We start from the raw sequence: 27,494 nt of genomic DNA, 5'->3' as shown, positions 1-27,494 counted from the left end.
ATTATTTTTATTATTATTCACCAGCAAGGAAAGAAAATATATTTTAATCTTTCCAAAACTTATTTAAAAAATGTTTTAATAATTAATAAAACTCATTTTGATGAAAATAAATAAATATTCTTAAGATGATCGCACAGCGAAAGATTTCAATAACTTGCCGGGTGGCGAGTTATTTCTGAACAATGAGGCAGCGCATCGGAAAGATTCTCGATCTTCTATTGTACGTCGGCGGCAATACAATAAGACGTGCCGATAAAAATTCATTTTCGTTTCCACAAATTTCCCGCACAGCTCCTTCTAATTTTTATTGTTAGTTTCATTCCGTCATGGAGCAGCGTGCGCGCAATTCATTTCGAAGAAAGAAAGAGTTCTCCACCCGGCTCGAGTTGATTGGAAATCTGCATTCGATTCTTTCAAAGTTTAATTATATCCGCTGCCATTGAACAAATACTATTATATTATTTTCCAATATGCGGCGTAATAGAAAACGGCTCAGGTGGAAACCTATCAAGGGATCAGACTGCGTCTCCATTCATCCACAGAGGTGAAAGCAAATCCAAGCGGACGCAAATTTGAACGCACCACAGTTTCCTCTTCCGCACATCCGCGCGTTTTTAATATCATTATTTACCTTTTACCTTTTTGTATTAACACTTGTGTTGATGTTGTGTTTATTTTTTGAAGTGGGTTTTTCACTTTTAATTTTCAAAGCCTTCGTGCTTTCTGGAATAAAATAACGGAAACGATTTACGCTCGGTGTTTTTGGCTGATTTTATTTGGTGGCGTATCGGTCAAAGCATTACGTGTATTCACCGCTCAGCATTCATCAATACAGCCCGGCCGAAAGCGTTCAATAAACCAGGAGCGGGCGAAAAATCGCCCGGCAGCACATTTGACATTCGTTCATAAAGTGCAATCCATTAAAGGCAGCGAGTAATTATATTAAGCCATTAGTGTCATTATGTATCTGTGACGTGTATAAATCATGATTGTCAAGCCACAAATTGTTGAATATTTACTCTTGGCAGCGTGAGCGAGAGGGGCGGCAGTGTCGGCTGCTGGGAGCGTTCGAGTATAACACTGATAAAATATGTGTTATCCGTTCGGCGTTCGACGTTTCGGTTAATTCCATTCCGCGCGCGGGCGTTTCATCATTGCACCACCGCATCCGGGAAATTCGCGCATTGAATTTCCGAAAAGCAGGCACACTTCCAATTGCAGCCGCACAACAAAAACATGATGTATCCTCATATTGCATCAATCTCCAATTGACATGTACGATTGAATAAACAAAAAATTTTAAACAAAAACCCTATGATGAGAATATTAATATTAAAACTTTCATTTGCCAGCCAACCTCATTGTAGTTAATATTGTAAAACTGCATTCGCAAAAACGAAATGCAATGCAAGGCATGATTTATGAATCCCTTTGACGAGCAAATACAGTTAACTTATGACAATTCCGTTTTGCGTACATTGCAAGCGAGGCTAAAAGCCACGGAGCGCGACGCGAAGTCCGCCACAACTCGGGCGTGTAATAAAATAATGAATAACTTGTACAACACGGGTAGATTCTGCGCTTCCGGGCGCAGATTATCGCAGCGCTGGCATTTCGCCTGGCGCTGAATCCAATCTGAAAATTTAATTTATTCTATAATCATATCAGTCTAGTTATGGATATAATTAATTTCGATTCAAAAATATCAGCGCTGGGCATTATGGCACCGAGTTGGCAACAATGCGTTGGCGCCGAGGGTCGCGTAATTCGACCAACAATAATACCCGACGATGCACAATTTCGCTGCGGCCAAATGCTTATGCCCGAATGCAACTTTGCAATCCCGTGTGCATCCGCTTCTAATCACTCGCGGACTTTATCGAGTGTGCACATTTATTCATATGTGCGTGTATAGATATGCAATGGGTTGTGCCAAATTGCGTTATAGCCAAATAAGCCCATTGATTATAAAATTGTTTATTGATTTACTCACACACACATATCCACAGACAAAGTTTGCTCCATCATGGCGAACCATGGAACTCAAAATAATAAAGCACATCAATGAAAATAAACGTTGATATTGACTTGTTATCTTTCCACTCTTAAAACACTCTTTCGCGGTTGGTTATTTTCATAATTGACGTCGAAATAGTTTGAGTGACAAGAATAAAAATATTTAAAATGAATTCCATTTGGATTTCAATTAAATCTATTCAATTTCCTCTCCATAACATAAAAATTAACACGAGTCATTACACGCGCCCTTTTGATAGAAAAAGCGTGCTGAAAATGATTTCGATGCGAATTCAATTTCCCACTGTGTCGGAAACATCACACAAACTTTCTCTGATACCAGTGCCAGTTGCACCAGCTCGGAGCGAGTTACGGCCCATCTTAATTTGCAAAACAAACATAATTATCACGACGCCTCCGCAGGAACTCGGCAAAAATAACCACCGCACCATCCGAGTGAAATGCCCAGTAAACACATCGATATTTGTGAATGGCGTGGAAAGCACGAGCAACGAAAATAACGAAAAGTAGGGCTACTAAACGAGAGAAAAAAAACCATCACGACCTCCGAATGGAATTTCTAAAACAACGCCCTGAAAGAGCAACCTGGAGCGAAGAAAATGCAAATAAATGGCCCGGCCGGAATTAAGGTTATCGTTCAAGGTCGTCTCACTGGAAGCAGCTTAAAATATTAAATACACCGTTCTCATTAATGTTTCACCACCAAAGTGTCTAGCAAACCTAAATATTGACGATTATTTATCAATAAATAATTAAACTCAAATGTATGTACTGCTTTTAAAGCCTGAACGAGATTTATTAACACATTTGCACTAAATTAAAAACCACATACCTAATATACATAATATAATATATAAAATGATAAAATAAAGCTTTTGGAATATAATGAAATATTAATTTTGGTTTTGGCCGAAGAGTTGGCTGTAGATATGGTTAATGCATCATAAAAGGATCGCTCTTTGAAAATAATAAATTTGACGTTGCTTTTTCGACCAAACGTGTTTCATTTACGATACGGCCGGCGAATGAGCTATTGTAATAGCGGATTTAATTAAACGCGGACGCACGCTAATGCAGGTGTAATTAAAGCTGAAAGAAGTGCAATTGCAACGGGGAAATACGGATGGGCTCAGAGCGGACGGCATCATTTTGCCAGCGCGGATTGTTCGTGGCTGAGCAAAAGTAAAACGTGCAAATAATTAATATGTCACATTTTACGTTATGACAATATGGCGGTGTATGTGTGGTGTGCCTTTTGAAGAATTTGCATAGATGAGAGTGCACTAAGCCACTAATCCCAACATAGGTTGGAATAAGAGCGAAAGCAAAAAAGGTTTAGTCTTGAAACATAAAATTCATACAACGGCGAGCTTTAATAACATGTATCTTCACATAAATAATATTACCTTGAGTGGAATTAAACTGAATATTTTTATAACAATTTATCTTTTTAGTTTTAGTAGTTTATGGCTTTGGTGATTTCAATAAAACATTTTTTTGTTCATATATTGTTGTTCTGCTGTGAATTTTTTCATACCAAGAATAAAATAGACAGAAAAACACGTCCCCATAATAATTCTTTCTATTCAAGACGATTTGAAGATCTTCAAATTGTTATTTTACATTCTGAACACCGGGTCGGCAGATGCTCCAGCTCCGGTTGGAAATTGCTGGTGCTCGAGCCGCAAGAAAAATGTATTCGCCTCAAAAATAAGAAAGCGGCAAAAGTTGCAAGACGGATTCGCGGCCGAGTAAAGTAACGATGAATGAATCGGAAAGGAATCGGCGGGCGCGTCTTTCGCATGAAGGATAAGGAATTTCCCCGGCGATAAGGAATTCCGGCGTTACTGGCGTCCGTCGTCGTTCGGTTTTTGCAACCCGTCGCACCATCGACAAGCGAACTTACTACTCTTCCTCACGGTTTACTTCCTTTTTATTTTCCGAGTCGCGAGCGTATGTGATAATGCTCACATGTGTGTGTATGTGAATGTGAGGGGTATGCCGCCGCCTCCGGACCACTGTTGCGCTACTATTCTTTTTTTCTTCTTCTTCATCGAGATGCTACTTCTTTACAAGTTGAGATTGCTAAATTCAATGCGATGCGATAAACTGGTTCAACATTCTTTTCCGCTTTAAACGTAAGTATATTAGTATCCTAACTTGTTTTCATCGTACCGGGAGTCTTTGGAAATCTTGTAAAACTTCAAAAATATGATCCGTATTCGATTGAAAATCGAGTTCTATGCTTTCCTAGTTTGAACCGGACGCATTTCTGGAAGCACTCGTAAAGTATGATGAAGATATATCGCTGGCATCGTGCACGGAACGGAGAGTTTTGTCAGATTGGCCGTGAATAAAAAGACGTTAAACGAATTGACCCAAAAGTGCAACATCATTTTTTTCTCATTCATCAAGGCGCGCCCACATCACTCACAACAGAAAAACATCAGTCTGGTGCTAAGCGATGCGCTCCCCCTGGTGTCTAGCCAAAGTAATACTATTAAATTGCTGCAACCCGTCGAGAATGCAAACCTTCATGTCAACTTTTCACCCTCATTGACAATACGTGCAAAGTTTGTATGGTGTTGCATGCTCGATTGTTGTAACGACGGCTGGAGCAAGTGTAGCATTAACGAGCACGTGCGTCGCGCAGACAAACCTTTTAATTACTCCCCGCGGTAACATAATGTTGCGGCATAGTTGCGTTCCGCATATTAATATCGCTAATTTGTCATGCTTTGCCACGTCCTGCATCGACAGCCGGCAATATCGCAAAGAATATCGAACGTTACAGATATAGATTGCTCTCAATTAATTGGGCCGCAGCACAATATGTTCTTCACATCTTTTTTTACCCCGCAAACATTTCAACGTTCAAATTGAAATTATCGATTAACAGAAATGTGTGAAGCGTATTGTACGTGAATTAGTTTTGCTGTTTGCTTCCGAATTCGCCAGCGCTCTGCGTTACTTTTTCTTAGTCGTCGAGCTTACGGCTCAGTTTCATAAATCAGACTCTATGGAATTTAATAAGAAATTACATTATGCGCACATAAATCATTGGGTCCGCAGTCTTTTCATAAGACGCACAACCTCATTTTTTGTTACTCTCAAGTCAAAAAACCTACGAAAAATTTAATATCATTAACTAAAATTAGCAAAATGCTTAAAAAATTTTTACCTGGGCACAAAAATGCAAAATATTGTATTATATAATTAACAAAATATTTATCCATTTGCTTTTGGTGCGTTGTACCGTCGATAAACCAATATTAATGCCCAAAATGCTGAATTCGGGCGTTATCATAACAAAAACATAGTTGCCATGCACTCCTACGCTCCCGCTTCATTTAATTGTAAAGCAAATATGAAATTTTAATCGTACGTAGATTAATTGAAAATGACGGCAAGATGTGCCTCGAACAAATAATTTAATAACACGCGCGAGTCAGTTTGTTGATTGAACGTACGTAAACAATACTAATTTGCGGTACAACTAATCATGCGCTGTTGATTTCAATCATTCCGTTACACGGTTATAAATTAAACCAAAAATGTGTTTGAATTATAAATAACCACAGTAAATATTATTTACCTGTATTCATTTCCGCCGAATGTGTTACGATGCTTAATTTCAGAAATTTTAAATATACAGACAACAATATACGAATTAAATGTTAAAAAGATAACGTGAGTGTCAGAAAAACTTTTGTACTGTCCGTTAGTTTGATAGAGTTGCAGTTGGGAACTTTTAAAATTTAATTGAAACGTTTAATAAACGAACAAATTAAATAAACATTGAACAAATTCCACTTCCAACTTTTCGCTGTTGCAAAGCTACAAGTAATTTTCCCGCCGCCGCCGCTACCGCCGCTCCAGGCCTCATTCGCTTTGTGCCTCGACGCTCCGAGGATGTTCCAACCCTGCACGGTTTACGCTCATTATTTCCCTGCAGCCGGCCGTTGCTGCGATCGCCGCGCTGCCACCTCTTCCACTATACACACCTAGTAGTTGCAGTTAGTTATTTCCGCTTTAAACAAGAGCGTTAACTTTTTTTCACAAAGCGACGAACATTTATGTGCGCAACAACAAGTGACTAGTTGTGCAATTAGCAAAACTGATTGCATTCCGGCTGGATGGACAACAAAACGATGAAAATTATTTAATTCATTTGCAAGCTTCAGTGTGAGTGGTGCAAGGACGATTAGCGCGTTAGGCAACGATCGAAGTAAACGAATAGTTTGGGTTTAGAATTTGGTGGTGAGTAGAAAGGTTAGAGAGGGTCAGTAAATATGATACCTGATATTTCTAAGGGTTGAGAAGTTGGTGTTGTGAGAGCAAAAGATGTAAAAAAATTGCGTCTAGTCTGCTCGCTGCTGACTAGACTAAAACGCAAATATCTTCGTGCAGCCGCGCTTTGTTCGCGTGTTGAGATGGAACGGATTATCCTCGTAAATCCACATCAACTATTTTTCATCTATACAAGCAGAGTGTTTTTTCAGTGTTTATACCAAAAATCAATCAATCAATATTTTGGCATAAAAATCTGCGCATATTACTGGATTAAATTAGATTATACTAAATTTAATCTGAATAGGTTATTGATTTGAATCTATTCGGTGAATGCACTGCGGTGGAACGCATTAGCCACCTAGTTCATTAGTTTCCCCATGAAGCATTCCGAAATCAGCACTGGGAGTTGAACTAAATCCTAGACTAAACGAGAAATCATTTAGCCATTTGCCGACTTTGACGGTTCAATATGCTCAGACAGATCTTAGCGGTTGTTATGTCTTACATGTTTAATCAAAAAAAAAATAATGCGCACGCGATGTTAACAAATGTTTCGATTTTCTTTTGATAAATATCAAAGCTTTGCATGCACGCATACTATACACAATCTTACAAGGCAAACAATTCTGAGACGAAACTATACACCAAAAAATAGAACATAAATCTGCATATAACGAGATGTTTTCGTTGTTGTTAACGGTCGCCAGCCATTTTATGCGCCAAAGCCTCGAGCGTGCGCCAGATAGAACGCCGAACAACTGCGAAAGGATATTATCAATATTTAGAAGGATATACGCTTCAGCTCGCTTCTTGGAAAACATCCAGCTAGAACGTAGTCATTGTTTTACGAAAGACCGCTTGGCACAACAACCTCGCTGGAATAAATGTTTCGATTCGAAATAATAATTCACTAAAAGACACCAGCCAGAACAAGACCAAGCGCAGCAATTGGATGAGAAGAGGTGCTTAGGACTTTGGAATGCAATAATTTAAATTAAAGTTGCTTCAGTAAGCTTTAAAGTAGGAAAAAACAATGCAATGTGTCGATAGAGAATTAATGGGCGCGGAAAAAGTCCTTGCGAAGATTGCAGCAATTTTCATCCCGTGGAAATTTAAGAGGAATATCGATTGTGAAGACAATTACATTCAAATTTGTTTGATAATTTTTGGGTTTCTCAGCAAATTCACTGATTTATTTGCAATATTTGGGATTTAGAGAATTCTAACGTTGTACCGCATTTAAATTCAGCGGAATTCAACATAATACTAGCTGAGCATCTAATTTCCCAAAGAAAGCCAACTTTAAATCGCTTCCGCTCTATTTGTATCGCTCGTCGTGATGGAACATGCGATTATGGTCCTACAAAGGAATAAAATCAGAAGCAGGGATAGTAGATAATGTGGAAAAACCAAAAAAAAGTTTTCGATAATGCGTGGATTGCGTACAATAAGGTCCGAAATTTGAAAGCGAACGCAAAAACCCGAAGCGCCTTTAATTGTGTTTCCCCCCGAGGAGAACGCAAAAAAAAACATCGCACCGATCGCACCTCCCAGCACCGCACTTCCGCCACTCTTTTATGCGCGCTTTTGCATACGTAAGAAGCAGCCAGCACCAGCCGTGGCGAGAGTCTATAAAATTGGTTATTTTTCCCATTGTTGAAAACATCCCTTTTCGGGGACTATTGCGTTTCAGCCCGTTCGGAGGAAAAGCCTCGTTTCGCCCTTCGCTTCGCTTTTTGCGCTCGCTCCACCACAGGAAGCGAACGGCGCAGGATGCGGGACGGCATTGAAAATGAATGCTGCGATTCGACCTCACCGTCGTTTTATGTAGTGCCTCGGCGCCTACACCTCTATTTTCGCCCAGACGCACACAAAGAACAATATGCCTTCAGTTTATTATAATAATATTGTAAAACGGGATCGCCAACGAAAGTGGCACAGGAAAGGTGAGGAAGATAAGGCGTCGCGTGAATTTCCACGCACGTACGATGGCACTAAACGCTCAAGCAGGAACACAATGCGCCCGTGTAAAAATAGCATAGTAAACTGAGAAGGAAGAGACTAAATTAAATTCACACTTTTATTAATCCAAAAGTAAATTATGCCATAACACGAATTTTCTTTTTTTCCATGCATTTTATAATTTTTTTTGTCAATTAGACATGAATTGAATAGATTTATACTGAAAACATTTTCGCAATGAAGGAATTGCCATCATCAAAGCCAAAAATGTTGAAAAAGTGTAGAAAGCGCTCGCTGATGGCGTATTGCACCGACGTATAGTTTATTCCCGAGCATGATTTATACCATCAGCAGAATTTTAAGTCCCGTACGCCGTAATTGGCCTGTATTTCTGGCTGGGGTGGCTGCGGCGGCGGCGGCAGCGCCCCGTAAATACAACGCGCCAAGTGTCACTTGCTTAATGTTGCGGCTTCGTAATGAAAATAAATGCGCCTAGTGTATTACGTACGTACGCGGCGTGCGTTTTATATTAAGCGGTTATTACTACCCGTCGCACATAAAACAGCATATTATTTAACGCCACAATCGCATGCAATTACGATACGAATTGACAGTAAAAATCCAATACTACCATTCGTTGATATTTGCACATCAGGTGAGAGCATAGAATTGATCCAATTTTCAAAGAATGTGCCACATCGTCCTTAATTAAATTTTCCCTAGGCTGCGATGGTGCGTGTGCCAAAGGTCCTCGCAATCGAAATAGAAAATCCTGCAATCAATGCAAATTCTGCCCGCTGACTGCGCAACTATTGCGTCGTTCGTTTTTGTTTTCTTCCTACTTTTCGGCGCGTTTTCGTTCAGTGTTTTCGACGATTTTTTGTTGCCGCCACTCGGCACATAGCACATGCATTTGTGTGTGTGAGGGGTGAAAATCCGCTGGCGATTTTCGCGCCGTGCTCGCCCTTTCGAATGTGTTTAGGTCGTATACAGAAACTTTCTGTCGGGGTATTATTTCGTTCAACATATATTACATCGTTTTCACTTTAACAATAAAGTGGTAGTTGGGTGGAAGTTGGGGTCCTGCAGGCGGGAGTCAACGTTCTATCTGCAGCGAGGACAAAGCCTCCGACGGCCAAAATCGTTGACGACTGAAACGACGCACGATGGCTGCACCTCAGCCGGCCGGCGTTTCTTTCTGCATTGTGCTGAAATCGACATAAAATAAAGCTGCTCCCCTTCGGGCTTGATAAGAATAAGAAACACACACGCGCTCCCAGTTTGACGATGATATCAGACACGCTCTGCGCCTAGCGTTCACGCATTATTTCCGACCGGTCATGCAGAATGAGCGCCGAGCGGCCGCACAATGACACATTGATTGGACGTTTACAACGTCCGATAACAGAATTTCGCTTGTAACAACATGGCATCTTCGGTTATGTCAGAATTACGAGCGTCCGGCAGAGTGACGACGACGCAGAAAGAAAAAAGCACGGCCTTGGTGACGATCACACCGATCGTCATTAGGACGACGCGGCAGGAATTTAAAAGAAAAGAAAACCAAATTTAATTACCACCGGTCGAGGGACGGCAGTGTGTATTTACATTTAAATGGATTTGCTTATTTCCACGCCGAATGCCTCCGTATTATACCTACAAAAGAATGCGGATAAACTTAGAAAACCGGCGTTAGCACTGAGCATACTTTGCTCGTGGTTGTTACTGCTATTGCTCTGCTTGCTCCCGCTACACCCGCCAAAACTGGGCGAAAAGCAAGCCAAGGAGGAAAATTTATACTACTTTTTTAATTTAACTCGACTCGACGATAAACACTTTCCCTTCACAAAAGTCTTGATCTCGCTCTTCGATTGTGGAGAATGCAATTTAAATAACGAAAAACGTAAATGCCAAAACGACAAACGACCGGCAGTACGAGTAGCACCGGGAAAAGTAAAAAAGCACTAAAAGGAAGCAACAAAATAAGCGGCATGTTCCAACGGGCAACACCGCAATAAGTGTGCAAAAATATGTAGCGAGATGAGCGTCCTAAACTCGACCAAAATAAAAATTTTATTTTATTACGACTGTCTTAGAACGTACGCTGCAGAGAAGTGTAGCGTTTTCATATCGATATTTCCATGTATGCTATGCGAGGCGAGCTTATTAACTGCTCGCGTTTTGCTAGCGCTCGCAACATCATCAATTTATCGCTTAGACTCGTATTTTCTTCGAATAGCATCTAGGCCGAACAGGGGCACTTAAAATACACTTAAACTGCACAAATAAAAATACCGCCTAGAAATGCATCGGTCGTTCGATTCTGCGACGATGTTGGGCATGTTGATAGTCCAAGCGCAAGGTCCTACAACGATGCCTATAGTGCCGTTTTATGTTCATCACAAGTGATTACGAGTGTCAGCCAGACGTGTTTCAACTATGCGGTGCACGTGTCGATGCCCTCGATGCGGTCATTTCCAGTTGTTCTTCGTCTTTGCGAATGTGCTCTTCGTCAATGCAAGTGCTCTTTGTTGCGATGCAACGTTTGGCTGCGCGGAATAACTTGAAATGGGCGATTTACAGAGGGGTGGTAGGTTTAGAACCAGCGGAGTGACATTGTATGCGGAAATTAAGCGGGGTTGTGACATTGAACCGAAGTTGCAACACCACAAACCAAACTTCCTTATATTCCAATGGGAAAATCAACAACAATTACAACAACGCTTCAAATGGATTCTTCGTTTAAAAATATCAATAATGTTTTAGTTCTTTACAATCTGCAACCAAATTGCAAGTTTTCAACGTAGATCATATGTTACCACATGGCTTTACCCATGTTCCCAACACGTTGTAACTATAAAATAACGCAGCACAATAAAATCCCCCGCCATTCCGGCGAATCGTTTCAGTAGACACGCATGTGGAATAGAAGAAATGTGAGCAGCAGGCGGCTCTGGCACCCAACACTTCGTATGTCAAAAACTTCTGCAGCACTCGAAACAAAGAAATCTGAGCAAAAACACGAAATTCACATTTTGATATTTAAAATGTTTAAAATTATAGAAATTGACCGGCCAATAAACAATTGAATTGCAATATAATTTATGTCCTTTGTTCCGGATGCAGCAATGCGATGAAATTTCTAGGAGTATTTCTCAAGAGTAGTGACCAATTTTGCACTAAATGATATAGGAGTAAACTTTAGCACTGAACTCGCAGTTTGCAACACTTTGCACTAGCCACTGTTAATTTAGATGCTCTATCAGTTGCTGCAGCAGAATTCTCGAACCGGATGCGTAAAGTAAACTGCAGCGGTCGTTGGCCATTGGAGTGCACCCTAAGGGACACAAAAACTGCCAACCAAGTTGGATCATCATCGTAATGAACAAATATTTTGAGTTTTTGTGGCGTGTTCAACTTCGCTTTGGGAGTCTGCACTGAAGTCGTGCATAGGGTGGGTCTATTCAAGATATGTCACTGATAAATGATAGGTTGTTTTTTTTATACATCTCATTACAGTCCACGGATAGTCGTACCTTCAAAAACGACGCCCGCATAAAGAATAACTTATAAAAGACGGAAAAAAATGTAATAAAATTGCCTTCCTCGAATATGCCATTCTGAGCATACATAACCCACCTTTTCTCTTTTACCCGCCTCATTTTCGGCCGCGCCGACTCGCTCTTCGGCAGAGCGAGGTATTCGCGCTTACCGGTGGCGAACATAAAACACTTAACCTGACAGATGACACAGATGATGCATAATATTATGAATAACTCCTTTCTAAAATAAAAACGCCACGCGCACACCGCTCCAGCGAAAAAATATTAAAATACGCCCGAAGCCGGCCAACGAAGGGATGTGATAAAACGCCGACCATAAATAATCACCAGTCCGTTCATATTGCCACTCTTTGAGAAGGACAGCACGTCATAGCAACCCAGAACCCAAACTTGTGGACTTGTTAAATAATTATAAGCGCCGAGCAGAAGTAACAATAAAAACAATGAATGTAAATAAAAAGACTGGCGTAGCTGCAGCGCAAAAAAGTATAAATTCAACAAAAAAGTAAGCGCGGCATGTCGAAGAAAAACAAAAAAAAAAGAGTGAAAGCGTACAGAACAAAAACGTATTCGCATCCTGGCCGTGGTGAGGGTACTGGTCGGAATTGTCGGTAAACGAACTGAGGAATTGCAAGCGTAGAAAACGAGAGAAGGAACGAAAAGAGCCGTAAACTGTCGCCGGTGCTGCCGAACGTACTGGCAGCGAGGGAGACATGGGGGCAGGTAGCTGATTAAATAATGTTGTGCAGAGGAAATTTTTCCGCCTTCGAGCGCGAGCGCTCCCCGGATGATCGAGGGGTTTCGTTCGTCGCGTCGCCTTTATTTGTATCCCGTAAATCGCGCGCGCGCGATCGGTGAAGATTGTGCGATTGTGAAATCTTATCGAGCCGGGCGATGAGGTAGAGCAGGACGAAAACGTATCAAACCCATCCGAATGCCGAGACGCAAACTTATAGCGCTGGGACCGGGGCCGAATGTAGTGCGGGCTCATTCGAATGCTCGTTTCGAGGACTTTGGACGCGCTTCGAGTTGAGCCTCGAAACGTGGAAACTACTCGGAATGCATTCGGCATTCGCGCTGCCTGGGAGGACGAAGATGAAGGGCGGTAAAAGTTAGATTTCTTCACATATGGTGATTCGGCGATGCTGCACATTTGCTCGCAATATCCAGAATAAATCAGCGTCGTAGAGTCTGAATAAATAAGGAATGAGATGCGGTTTCTAATAGTGTTTTTAGACGATATCAGCGCCCCCGCGAGACCTCGACAGCAGCGGCAACGATGCAACTTAAACCGAAACGAGCAAAATGTGCGAGAGAATGGGAGGAAGGGCCAGCATCCGAGGCGGGTTGGAAAACGCAATTACAATAAACCATTGTCTGGCGAGCGGAGCGGGTCGGGGAACACAATTTAATGCAATTTCTTTCATGAGGGCCACAAGATTTGAGCAACTTATGGCGCACGCACACACGTGCCCACATTCGCTTTATTTATTAATCCGCACATACTTATGTCATGCGTGTGGTGGAGCGTGGATGAATGTTGGATTCAACTTTTCGCATTCGCGTTGAGCTGGAGCCGCCTTATGGCGAGGAGGAAATAATATACCGGAATTATCAACGACCGCTTTGTACCAACTTTCTCCCCTTCTTCCAAAAACGGCTTAGGCGGATGTGTGTAGAGTGTAGACGGTGTGTGGAATCTGTGCACGCGTTTCTTTCAATGTTCATTTATCATTCGTTATGTTACCGCGGTGTAGTTTACTGCGATGAGATTCCAGAGAACAAGGAACATAAGATTTTATTGTAATGCAACACGTAAGCACCACTTGAGAATTCATAAACCGAAAATTTGTGGATGTTGGTGGAAAAAATTAATAATCGATTTGTGGTGAGGATTGCAATTGATGGCGTGCTTTATAGTTAATTGCTCAGGTGGTCTGTTGGGGATGTGTACAATATGTCAAGTTGATGACCCTCGAATGAAGTGCACGCGTGTTAGCTCTCCTCAAAATTGTAGTTTATGCCTTATGATATGGTCTGGTTTTTGTGCGCCAACTCGTTTCTCGTTCCGCAGCGTCATTTTCTTCCCCCTCTTTTCGCCCGACCCGCAACGGCGTGCCGCAAACGTTTGCGTTGGTTCAGTAAATAAAGACCGTAATACGTAACGGTGGGAGCAAGGGGTTGCCAGCGACACGTTGGTATTTCTCGCAGGAGGGTCAAAGCACTCGAGACCTTTGACCGCCTCGAAACGTTTTCCAAAAATTCCAACATTCACTGCGTACAAAATTGACAACATACCGTAATATTTACTGTCCCACGCCTATATTCACATAACGTGAGAGTTTATAACAAAATCAAAGTCATTTAGTAAACTAAGGAGCAATTTTTACAAGGGGAGTTGGTCTAAACGCGTTAGGAAGTCAGTTAAGTGGAACATAAGAGCTGCGGAAAGTCCCTCAAGTTTATGCGCTGCTTTCTGTTCGTTGTCCCCGCGGCGTGTGCAACTGCTGTGCCCATTCTCACAATCCTCTACATTAATTCGCGCTTAGCGCCGGGATAAGAAGAAAGGGTTCTCTCCTCCTCACTAATGCGTAAAATCTTGTTCGGATTCGTTCTGGCCTAAGCATTCCATCTTCGAACAGACATGGCTTCCCAAATCAAAAACAAATCTTCTCTTTGTGTACCATAGTCCCCCATGCAATGGATCCCAGAGCGAGGGATATACAATTACACGCCTAGTACACAAGTGTCAACCGACAATGATGATTTACGTCTATGGTGCGTGTTGCACTCTTTGCATTGGTCGTAGATTGATCGGGGGACATTGAAGTCATCCGACCTTGAAGTAAACCCACAAGAGGGTATGAATTACCGCATTAAGTAACATAATTTCTTCAGGTCTTAGCGGCAATACGATCGTGCGCAGCTTGCAATCTAAAAAAGCAATTTGCAGAACGATTTAATCTCTTGGGAGGTGTTACCTCGTGAACATCTTCTGCATGATAAAACTGAGTTTTTCCATGTATCAATTTAATTAACATACTGGGTTCAAATTACGGAAATAATTTGATACATTTTAAGTTAACAGTAATGTGACTTAAGTCACAATCTGTTTTAGAATGCCATATAACCAGTTTCTTTGTGCATTTCTTCTTTGTGTGTGGTTCTGTCGAATAAAATCACTGAAAGAGTTATAGAGAGTTATGGATAACGACTCTACGACTCGCTTAATGTCCTAATTAAACCCCCCTCGCGTCCCGAAGCACGTCTTGTGGTCGTTTATAGTTTTTGGTCTGTGGGACTTATCGGCACCTAAGCGCAGCGCGCAGATAAGGCAAAATTTAAGGCGGCGACAAAATCGTTACGTTGATTTTTATGGGCTCTCCCATTGTAACGTCGAACCTTATACATGTGCCCACATAAACACACCTCGCAAACACCGTATTTGAAGGCAAAAAAGAACTCTGCACTATTTCGAACAAACATTTGCAATGCCTCTTAACTATGCACCATTGCGACGCGAAAAACAGCTTAGAAGCAATTATGCGTTAATATTTTATGAGGGAAGTGAGATCAGATGGCTGGTGCAAAGGTCGCAACCTTGTTGAAACTTCGGATTTTTCATGAATACATTATTCCCCCAACGTTTTGCGCGTTGACGGCACGAAGAAAATCCAGGATGCTCGCAAAAATAACGTGTGTGTAAATCTTTTCCCCAAGTTCTACTGGGTTTCGCGAGAATCTGCTCCATATTGTGCGGAAGCTGCCTTGCGACGATCAAGATATTCCGAGTGGTAAAATTTTATTCTGGAAATATGCAAATGGAGCTTAACTTTGACTTTAGTATCGTGTAACAATGTGGAAGGCGTGCAGATAGCTCCGGAATCAATGCTTGAAGAGAGAGCAATAAAGAACGCATTCATCCATTGGATCGTAATTTACGTGGGTACAAACAATCGGGTGGATTTTCGGAAAAGAATTTGCAAATGCAGACCAATCTGGGTAGCAACGCAGCGGAGCGCGTAAAGCAAAGGGATTTTTTTGCGTTTTGTCCTCACTAGAGGGTTTCTCGTTCGTTTCTGGTCCGTTTCTCGCTACTTGTCGGCCTGGCGGACGCGTTCGGATGTAACGTGTTTGCCGATCGAAGTGGAGCATTACGCTGCGCAACTCCTTCCACTAACGAGTTATTTCCCAATCAAGGAACTGCCGAGGGACGCACGACTGACCGACCGCACACGCGCGCGCCCCTCGCGACAGACGTACGGGCCCTAATTACAAAATTGATTCGAGGTGAAGCGATTCTCACGTCCGAACAAATCCCGTAGGTGCGCGCTTTATTAGATCATTGCTTTACTACACAATTCCATTACGTTCGTATAGCGGCGCATCGTCGGTCGAGTGTTTGTCTTCCACGAGTACGGCAATAATAAATCAATGCCGGAGAATTAAAAATTTATAGCGACCGGTCGCACTAGAGGTGGCGGCGAGACGGCGTGTGTCCGGATGGCTCCCATGCGGGATAAGCTCCTCGAACACGTCACTTTTCTTTACGGCCGGCGCACGTCATCCGTGCAAAAGTTGGAGATGTGTTAGAGACTCCACTAAAAGCGTGTTCGGCTCCCCGAATTCGGATGGTGCACATGACGCGAATGCAATAGCAATGCATTATGTAAGTGCTTCCAACATTGGGTCAAATGTGTTATTATTGTTGTACAACCAGAGCCAACACTCGCAAAGTTTTCTAATGCAGTTTGCATGCGACGTAAATGTGCGAGATGCGCGTAGTTGGTGAGGTTCCATTGCAAAATGGTAGACGCGCATAAAACAAACTGAAAAGCTCTGAGGTAAATCTCGTACTGTCCACGCTTCCCGGATATCTATCGCAGTTTTATATATCGAATAGAGTGGAAGAAGTGGCGGTGGAGCGACGGTTGAAGATGCCCGCGCAGATAAGCAAGCAGCCAGGCGAGGAAGCACAAGGACGAGATCGAGGAGCACGCAGGCTAGAGGTCCCTAGCTTCTGTTAAGTCAGATAACAGGATAACGTCCTGTCGCTACCGGCCACTTGAGTAGCTGCGCCGCAAATCCTAGTCGTAACTTACACCCGGGCACGGTCGGGCGATAATCCTCGAGCTTCAATAACAAATGCTCTCGTGTCTCATAATCTTATTAACGTTGCTGCGAGCCGAGTCGAGCCGGTGCGTCCGAGGCGGACCGTATGTCCATTTTGCTGGAAACACATTGCATCCGGATTCTACTCTCGGTGCGAAAATTCAGCATGAAAGCCGAGAGTGCCACGTATTTTCTAATCAAATTTTCTATTAAAACCATTAGACTTTTCCAACTTGGATTCCAACCCACGAAAGTGAGCACAAACTCGGCCGAAATTCTGAAACAACATAAGCTTTGAATACTAAAACACAATTTGCTTTTTTCTGCCATTTTCGAGATTTAACTCTTTGGATAGACTTGACGCAAATTATGGATCCGAACAAATCTGAATTGTGTCAGAGCACGGGAACCACAGTAACTAATCAGCCTACTCGTGTTACAAGCCGATATGGCAAACAATATTGCAAGTAACCGCACAGCAGCTCCAAGTTAACGAAGTATGACTACCCTTCCTCAAATTGGTAGGGGTACGGAAGCAAACTATAAGCAAGTATTGATTATTATCGAAAGTTACAACTTGTGCGGCCGTCTAAATCCGTGTACAAACCGACGCGCATTTATATTCGTCTTGCACCTACTCGGCTGCGGCAAGTTTCGACGTTTTGCACAAAAGTCCCGATTAATTACTCCATTCCCGCACGGATACGCTATCGGGAATCAAACTTGTAGCGCGTGCTCATCACGATTAGCAGAGAATTCGATACTCTGCGCTATAGAATCGAGGAGCATAATGCAGTTTTAATGAAAACAGAAAACCGGCAGAAATGCGTATAAAATGCAGGTTTGCTTAAATTAGGTCATTGTATTTGTTCGAGCGTGATCGATATCGAGTCTCTAGCGTCAATGAAGTATTTCGGAAGTTTGCATGGCATGGTATTTGCTTCGTACACAAATGCATGTAAAACGGCAAAGTTTGTCTACATTTACGTGTTTTCGTTTTTTTTTACTTTTAGCACTTTTTGCTTTCTTCCGTCTTCCGACTTCCTTTCCGGTAGCGATTTTAGAGCCGGTTTGTTACTTTTTTGCATAAATCTTCGCGTCCAAGTGAAGTGAAAGAGTTCGGCCATACATTATGACATGAATTATAAGTAGTTGCCTCGTTCCGAAGCGGCAAAAATATATTTCACCAACTTTCAATTTTTTCGCCACGCGTTTTAGACCGGCATGTTGGCACAGGACATGGGCCGGGGCGGAAATGTTGCCGGAATGTTCGCAGCTCTTTGCCAAGGAACGCCAGCAATAAGAGAAGTAAAAAAAAAACGCATGGTTCGAGTGAGGGAGTGAAGATCTCTTTTTTATGCAAGAGATTCGTATTATTTCAACACGGACCTCCAATATGTCTTTGCGAATGGCCGGGGCCACTTTCCGAAAACCCTTTTTCATATGATTTACAATGCAATTCGCGCCCATTTAAAACATTTTCGCCGAATTTATATATTTTGTCTGTATGGCGCGGCGCAAGCGCGTGAATTGCAACGAATTTATATCTGGCACGTCGAAATACATACATATACACTTTTTTATCGTACTGTTATCTATAAGCCGCCGCCGAAGCCGCCGCCTATTATATCTCGCGGGCGGCGATGTGGTGCGCACTATTTCCGGTTTGCCGAAGTGCAAATTTATCGACGTGCTCTAAAGTTTCGCCAAAACGCGAACAAATCTCCGAAATGTACGTGCAAATTTGCGTGTTTTGGTTGTTCCAATGTATCCGACTAAATGTGATCACAAAACCACACCCGAGATAAACCCAACCATACTCGTGCATCAACTTAATATTTTTCACTATTTTTTAAATGTTTCAATTGAAATGTCAGCGCGTTGCACGAAGCGAATGACATAATAACATAACCATCAAAAGACTGCGAGGTAATTGAGAAAATATGAAGAAAATTATCATTTCCGACGACTCATCGATAGCGAACGCCTCGAATACCTAATGCTCGCCCTTGGTGAGAAGCTGGGACCTGGAGGGAAAGTTGCCGGAACGAAATTGTAATGCACCTGATGGCACCCGTTCGGGGTGCCGGCTGGAGAGCATCAGCCAGAAGTCGAACCCTCTCCCGGCGTTCGAACACGCGGAACGATGAGATTTTCCAAACGCCCGAACATCGAAAATGCAAATTGTGCATCCATACAATTTTCCCGCTCGCAGTCGCAATCGATTTTCGTACCTTTGGCCGCACACATCCACCCACACAGAGCAAATGTGCGAACGGGGTTCATATCTGGCAAATGTGAACCAATTGCTGAGCATTTTCGTGAGAATATGCTACTGATATTAGGATTGTGATCCTCGCAAAAAATATATCTGAAAAGTGCATTTGAGTGTTTGGAGATGTGCGTAGGGGTAAATGCATTGCATAGTGGTGACGAAAATTGAAGCCTAAATTATTAAATTGGTCGGCTTTGCAAACTGGCAGCTATTTTACTATGCAGTAGAAAGCTTTTTGACATGGTCTTCCCTCTGCTACGGGTCGTGATTGTTTCGTGTGGCGGGGATTTGTCACGCGCCACCACTATATCACCCTAGGAACACACCTGTTTACCACCGCTGCCACCACAGCCTGTTAGTTATCAAATGCGTCGCGTAACACATCAAGTGTGGCTTACGAGTCTCGATGCAGGCGATAATGAAGTGCCCAACCGTTACGCGGAATTATAATTTTCTCAGCGCACACGCTCACTCGGGTGATTATGTCAGTCGGTGTGATTTACTAGGCGAGGAGCTCCATGACGCCCGTTTAACGGCTATCAAATGCCATCGAGTCGAACGCGTGCCTTTTGCGCGTGACTTCCCGATTATGGCGGCATACACACACCCGCCGCCGCCGCCCCGGACATTTTCCAGGCGCGCGCCGTGGATGGCTGCCTGCGTGAAAAATCGTCCGCGCAACGCGCGATGTCAGATAATCATTTTCCTTATAATCTTAAGTGCCGACTGAGAGGCGAACGCTGAGAAGGATGCGCACGCACGGTGAAAAATGCACCAAGTCTCGACGCGGCAATAAATCATCGCCAAATGTGTTAGCATATTTCACAATGCATTCGGTGTGTACGTAATGTGTGCGTTTAACGATTTCTTTGTTGGCTCGTTGGCGAACGAGCTGACGGAATGCTTTCATGAGGTCGCGCGTCCCGATGATGAAGCGAGGCAAATTAGACGAGCGCGAGCATATTAATCTTCGAGAGATGTCATAAACTTGTACTGAATACTCAAATAGATATTTATGCTTTCAAGCATGCTCATTACGGTCGAATTTCACGCAATTATAACAAAATCGTAGAATTCTTATATAAATTTAATTTTATTTCTTGACTACCATTAAATTCTAATTTTCCAGTTAAGAAAGAAGTAAAACAAGACCAGATATTGTATTTTTTATCACATAACATTTTCACTTATGTGCAATTTCTGCTCAGTGGCTTAGCGCTAAGTATTACAAGCGCAATTCGTAATGGAAAACTTAAATTCAATGGTGAAACTTGCAAAATTAAAGTTGTGCAACTTTGCGCACAAAATCCGGCTTAAAACGCGAGCGTTTTTAATATGCATGCTTGTTTTAATGCGGTTCATATATCATCTTTCACTATTCTAGATTTTTGGTGTCTGCACAAATTTTTACGCGTTTGGCTGACAAAGTACACATGTTTATCGGACTTTACACAGCGCCATAAAAATTCACCAAACGCACTTTTTGCCAAGACTCAAAGCAAAACTCGTTGCATTTGGTGTTATTAGTTCATAATCATACCCATTGTTGTATTTGTGTTCACTTTTGTAGCACAAATACTAATGGAATATATGTGTGCTCAAAGTTATCTCAACGCTGCACTCGACTGGCCCATATTTTGTTTTCATAGAATTTCGCAATTCAAATTTCCACGCTGCTATTTGCAACATGCACACACAAAATTAGTATCTAATTTGTCAAATTTTCTCCCTGATGCATTCTGCGCCTACCAAACGACACAATCGCAATGATTTCCATTGTTCATAATGATGGAGCACTAAATTAACTGTACAAATTTAAATTATTTATTTGGAATGGCATGCATGGTATGCTTTCGATCATGAACGAATATAAATATTACATATGTTATTAGTTGAAATATTTGATACTCAAATTCTACTCAATAAATATTGTGTGGAATTTACCGGATATCGTGTATTTTAATCCGACATCCAAGTTTAATTTTAATTTAATAGTTTGAAACAAGGTGCAAAAGAAACGTGTAGTAACACGAGTAATTTATTTTCGCAAGTTTGAACGCTCGATAAAAACTGAAACAAAAAATAGTTGTGTAAAGTTGAGAAAATTACCCGCTGGCAATTGAGATTTTGCGCACGTCTTTCAGTTTACGCTAGCGATAAATTCGAACATTTAGTATTGCAAAGCAGCAGCAGCGAGACAAAAAGTCATCGACCAAAAACCGCAGATTTTCCGATTTCATTTTTCTATTTGTCCGACTTAGCATTCGTTCTTGTTTTTTGGCGAATTGTCATTATTCTTCCAGCCGCGCGCTTGTATCAGAGTCAGTCGCAACTCGAAGTCGTACATCTACCAAACAAAAAGCTCCCAAAGTAAAAAGTCCGTCCGACCAACAAAAAAAAAAGGAGAAAAACAATCTCGGAGAACGCCCGCGACGAAAAACTTTCTCAACAGGCTTTCGCGCAGGATGCGCGCAGAACAAATGCCTCGACGTTTTACATTTATGGAACTTTAGTCGGATATAAATAGTTTTTACTGGTCCGCCAAGTGTAATTTGCCTTGGCTAACTTGCGCCGACTCGGCAAGCAACTTTTATTGTATCATATTTTGTATGCGCGCGCGCCACTGCCGTTTTCTATGCAAAACTGCGATGAATTTCCGTCGCGAATATTAAGCATCGTTCAAGCGGCACGAGCACTACTCGAGGCTATTGTTTTATAAAAATTGTTCCGTAATGAAATCGTAAACACAGCCTCTCACAGAAAACCTGTATCTATCGAGATAGATTTTCTATTTATTTTATACATTTGCATAAATTTATTGAATCTGTTAAAATGAAAGAAAATAGAGAAAGTTGCTCTGCAATATGCACAAAAAAGAATATGCCGTTAGCGTAATGCGCCGGACGCGTCGCTGGAAATTAATTAGTATTTCATTACTTGTTTAAACACTTTAGTTCGGTTCCGTGTTTCTGAATTAGATTTTATGTATAGCTGTATATAGCATAATACCAGCATGGCTAGGGTTCGCGCTCGCGAGTGAATTTATAGAGTTTGGCGAGTTTGTGTGTAATTACTTTTTAGATTATATTGTCTTACGCTGGGTCGAATGGGAGCGCGCAGCGCACGAGAACTTGATTTAATTTGCTTTCCATTCTTTCTGCGCTTGCAACATTTATTGTCGTGCCACGAAATGAATCATTCGAATCAATCGTTTCGCTGAATGTCGGCGATCAAAACACACAAACAACGACAACAAATATAACAACAACTATCTTCATGAAAATATTGTTACTGCACATGTTGTTTTAATATCATACGGCAATAATAAAGTACATGGAATTTAAAAAAATGTAAAGCTTGCGTCATAAATCAAATCCGTGCTGAAATTAGATTAGTGTTGAATGGTAGGTATTGCACGTGCGCACGTGCAATAAACGCGATAACTACCGCGAGCGTATTTATTGTTTTGCGGGCACAATGCGCTGCCACCAGCACTACCATTGAAGCGATAAATGAATGTTGTGGCGAGAATTACACGTGATATTACGAAGATATTGACCCGTCATGAATCAACGCCTGGGTATGGAAGTGGTCAAGCACAACAACCACATGCAAGGCCGATTTCACCGCCAACGCCGCCGCCATCGATGATAACTTATTTAGCCCAGAGTACAAACTCGAGAAATTCGTATACGAATAGTGTAAAGCTATTATTATTACTTGATCCACTTCGACCTCGAGTCATGATCGACACGAATGCGCTTTACGGAATACTCCACGTCCATCCGGGTTGATATGGGTTTGTTGGGCCGCTACGAATTGATAGAAAAAGAAACGGACATAATTGGAGATTTATTACTGCATTTTGCCTGCGAGCTTGAAAACAACCAGCGAAAAGATGAAATTTTAACTTTATGCAGATTTATTGCAGTGTTGCGCTTGTGGAAAAAGATTCAAAGGCAGAAATATGTGTTTTTATTTTAAACTTGACTAAATCAGCAAAACTCGAAGAAATACCATTATAAATAAAAAGTTACATTTTTTAATAATGAAGTGATTCATTAATTAAACCTTGGGCGCCGCTAACAAGTATTTCCTTAAAAAATAAACGTCGCTTTTTAATTAACTGCCTAGCGAGTGGTTTGAAGTGTTTCATTCGAATGCCAGGCATAAATTTCGAAAAATGATTTTTACGTCAATCGTAAATATTTTACTGCTTCGTAACACTTCTAACATCATTATCTGGCTGCGTTGCCAAAGTTGTACCGAATTTAATTTCACAATGTGGCTCCCTGCCGGCGTTTAGCATTCAACATTATCGAAAAGTCAAAAGTAACAAACCGTACCATTTATACTTAGTTGGCGTGTGTATCTGTATATCTCTGCCGCCGCTTGTCCTAAGTGAAAATATCTCCGAGTGTCGGTTTTGCCATATCGTTTCGCACAAACGTATCGTCGCGAATTCAAGCATTTCAAGCGCATCCCTCTTTTCGTCTACGCTGGGAGCGACTCGGGCGCGAGTTATGTAAAGTTTGCATTATCAAGTTTTAGGCTCCAGCAGTTTAGTTGTTGATTGCGGGGAGAGTTTCGGTTGTGCGATTTCGACGCCGACGTCGACGTTGAGATGACGAGCGGCATGACGACAACGTCTGCCAAGTGTGCATGCATCAAGAAACATAGAAAATCCATTAGACAGTTTCAAGTAACCGCAAACCAAGGCAAAATCTCACGCGAAAAAAAGCCTGCTTATTGATATACAAGATAATCAAAGAAAACTTTGATTGAAGCAAAGTACAAATTCACAGTCTGCGTTGTCAACAAAAAAATGAAACAATTTATACGCCTCCCAAGAGGCGGAGATTGATCTCTAAAAACAATACGGCCATGACAAACAAGCACAATTACATCTGGGGCGGGTAATTAATGGATGCTGGAAGTATTTATCAAGATTCCTCGCTCTCTGGGCCCCTCCTGCCAGCCGTGATCCCTTATATATCTTCCTTGATTCCATCGCCGCGCCCAGCATCCCCAGCATTCCGCATTGAAAACTACGTAATCCTCGAGGGCTGGCAGGTAATCACAATTTCTGATAAACGCTCACTGCGAGTGTGTGACAACAGCAGCACGCCCAAAAATGTCTCGCGCGTAAATCCGACACAATCCAAACAATGCGCCAACATTTTTTACGAATTATAATTAACGGGCTTTGCTCGTACTGCATCGGTGTCGGACCGCAGGCAATATATATGCAAATCGTCGAAGGCGGTCAGCGAGTGTGTCCGGCGATCGGCACGAAGTCGTTCGTTTCTTTCTGCGGTGTGTGTCGCCTCGCATTGTACTTTACGATATCGGGGGACTGGAGCGCCATGCATGCGCATCTTGTGCATCGTAATTTTTAACTCGCGCCACGCGAGCATAATAAGATTTAATCGTTTTATGTGCACTTAAAAATAAAAATATTCAAACCGTTACCTTGCAGGGTCTCGCACACGGGCGAAAAAAAGCAGCATTCGAAAGGCTTGAAAACGTTTTGTTCGTGTTTATAGCGACAATGGTAAAGACGCGGTCGAGATATTTATGCGCATACCACAACGTTTACACGCGGCATCAATTAGCTCTGTTCTGCATATCTTCGCTGGCATCATCGGGCTTAATGTCAAAATATGTGCGTTTTAAATAAAAAACGCTCGTAAAAGATGCGCGCGATAAACTCGTACGCAGGTGATGTCATAATGCATCACAAACAAAGACGTGCACGAAACGTGCAAAAAACAAAAGACTGCACTTTGGCATAGAAAATAAAACTCTTTTTAACTGTTCGTGACGCGGTCGAGCTGAGTGTACGAATGTGATTTATGAGGGACTTATGTTAATTACTCGTGTCGCCAAGTCCATGGCTGGACCGCCAGGAATTTCTTCAGTGCGCGCACACGTACGATTTATCTCCGGATTATAAATCGCGCGAGGTTAGTTTTAAGGTCGCGCTTTTGTCTTTTTGTGTCCGGGGCTCTTTTGTACACACGGTCACCGTAAATATCGCATTAAAATGCAGTAGCCTCAGTGGTTGGGTCAAATTCATCAGCGTCGAATTCTTTTCATCCAAATTACACACATTTAGAGGGTTGTTGCAAATGCCAGCGGTATGTGTGTATTCATTTGATAAGTACTTGCTTACCTACATAGCGTTTTTCAGATGCTCAAAAAACATCCACCGCGATCGCTGTGTGTGGAGCAAAGAGATAAAGTGATTAAAATCTGCGCTAACGGTTGAGAACGCTTCTATATTGGGATGCTGTGGGAAGCGTAGGAATGCGAAAATGTCTTCTTTAATGTTACTCTAAATCTTTATTCAAATAACAGCTTTTAACAAATATCACCTGATTAATGGTCAGCATCTAAATAGGAAACAGCACGTTAAATGTAAAATGTTAAGATATTTCTTGTCTCCAGACAAACGCACAAGCAACAGTTTTAATGACACATTAATTATTTACTAAAAGATGTCTTTGGTTAATAATGTTATTCATGTGAATATATGAATTCTATTTACCTGAACGTTAGGAAACGAGCGCAAAATTCCTTCCGGCATGTTTGTTCCGCAAAGCAGTGCGCACAAAGGTCACGTACCATCCAGAAGGCATATCGCAATCCGCACAGCGCACATGTAAGACGCTCCCGATTCACTTTGATCAGCTATAATTTTATTCCATACTTCAATACGCGCGACATGTACAAGACAGCGGAATTATGTTTCTCGCGATATGTTAATAAACTCGTGTGTCTAATCCGCGAACGTGCGCGTTCGATGCCGGTTTGGTAGTTTTTAATTTGTGGCGCTTTGTGCACGAAGCACGTTCGCAAATTCACAAGCGGCGTGTGGTTTTGATCACTTTTGGAACACTTCACTAATTAAATTGGCACCTCCACTACCAGCACACGTGTTCGAATGTATTAAATTTTGATATTTTCACAGGGTGAATATTAAATGAAAAACACGCTTTGGATTTCGGATTTGCTACTAGTGTGCGAGGTAGTGAGCAACAAGTTGCTGGTTTCCACGTGCTTTCCCTGCCAAGGCGTCACATACACACAATACACTCACACAGAAACGATGCGCGTCAAACACGTCTCCGGTTAGGTGTTTAGTCTTACGAGAGGTTTTGGTCGGAGTGTTTAACCACGCGACACGGTCGAAACGGTCGACCGCAATTAGCAGCGGGCACAAATTTCGGTCCGGGTCCAGCGACGCGCACTTAAACGCCGCGAAGAGGTACTTAAGTCACTTACGAGCGCGCGCGCCTCCGACGCACGTTTGTCTTACCTTCAGCTCTTGCATCTAGTCACCAGTGTTAAGTCAACCTACCATCTCTTCTGGGCGTCGTGGACGACCCGCGAACCGGTTGCTGCCAGCTACTGTTACAACTCATCGGGCGTCCAACACAACGCGCATAAACCGACCTATCACTCAGTTAGTCAGTACCTCAACTCCTTTCTTCAACACATGTATGACCATTAACTTGATGTTATAATGATTCGTTGTTTGGTAACGCGTCAATATCTGGAGTTAATGCACGTTGCAACATCGTTGCTTCAGTTTTCTTTCTTACCATTAGCGAGGACAATAACTCACGGCGTGAAACATGCGATGTATGCGACCATGTGCACATCGGGATTGAAGCAGTAAAGCCAACAACAAAAAACCAGCTAGCACCAATGAGCAAGAGCAAGAATGGAAGAAGAAATCCGAAGGAATTGCTTGGTTGTAACCAAGCAGAGTCAGATCCTAATTTAGAGCATCAGCGGGAAGCATTCGACTTATATTGCGATTTATAACGTAATTACGACGGCATATTCTGGCTCCGGAGCGTAGGTTTCTCCGTTTGGCTCGTCGCGTCGGGGAGGACTTTTTATTTAAAGCGTCTGGACGCTGCCCGGACTCCGCCGACCTGTACAAATAAATCGTGCACAAATCGATGCGATTCTTTTCGTATTACTAAACGACCTACTATTTTAATATACCGAATGTTTCAACCTATACCCATACTCAATTAATCGAAGGCTTATTTTTATTTTTAAACAAATAACAAATTAGAAACATTAACCCAGTTTACCATAGGTTATTTTTCGCGTAGACCTGAAACTTCTCCGGGTTGACCACTGACCCATTCTTCTTTCAAGGACCGCAGGGACTACCGGTAGCTATTTATGACCCACAAAAGTCCCACTTTGGAAGGAAGTAAAAAATATCTCAC

At 42.1% G+C, this 27,494-nt stretch overlaps 1 protein-coding gene across 1 annotated transcript in view; it reads right to left on the bottom strand.

The window, feature by feature from the left end:
• The window catches only part of LOC135790436 (EGFR adapter protein-like), a 103,135-nt gene extending 76,635 nt beyond the window's left edge, over nucleotides 1-26,500 (bottom strand). The window contains exon 1 of the mRNA XM_065300641.1: nucleotides 25,793-26,500. Coding sequence (XP_065156713.1) covers nucleotides 25,793-25,831 — 39 coding nt within the window. The 5' untranslated portion in view covers nucleotides 25,832-26,500. The remainder of the gene's footprint in view (nucleotides 1-25,792) is intronic.
• Between the last annotated feature and the right edge of the window lie 994 nt (nucleotides 26,501-27,494).

Source organism: Atheta coriaria, unplaced genomic scaffold (assembly GCF_025399875.1).
Source record: "Atheta coriaria isolate IRGN ID8LTWV9N9 unplaced genomic scaffold, Caltech_Dcor_3.1 hic_scaffold_4_pilon, whole genome shotgun sequence".
In the NCBI taxonomy this organism is placed as follows: Eukaryota; Metazoa; Arthropoda; class Insecta; order Coleoptera; family Staphylinidae; genus Dalotia; species Dalotia coriaria.
Note: the sequence above shows the minus strand (reverse complement) of the source record. Positions and strands in the feature narration are given on the sequence as shown.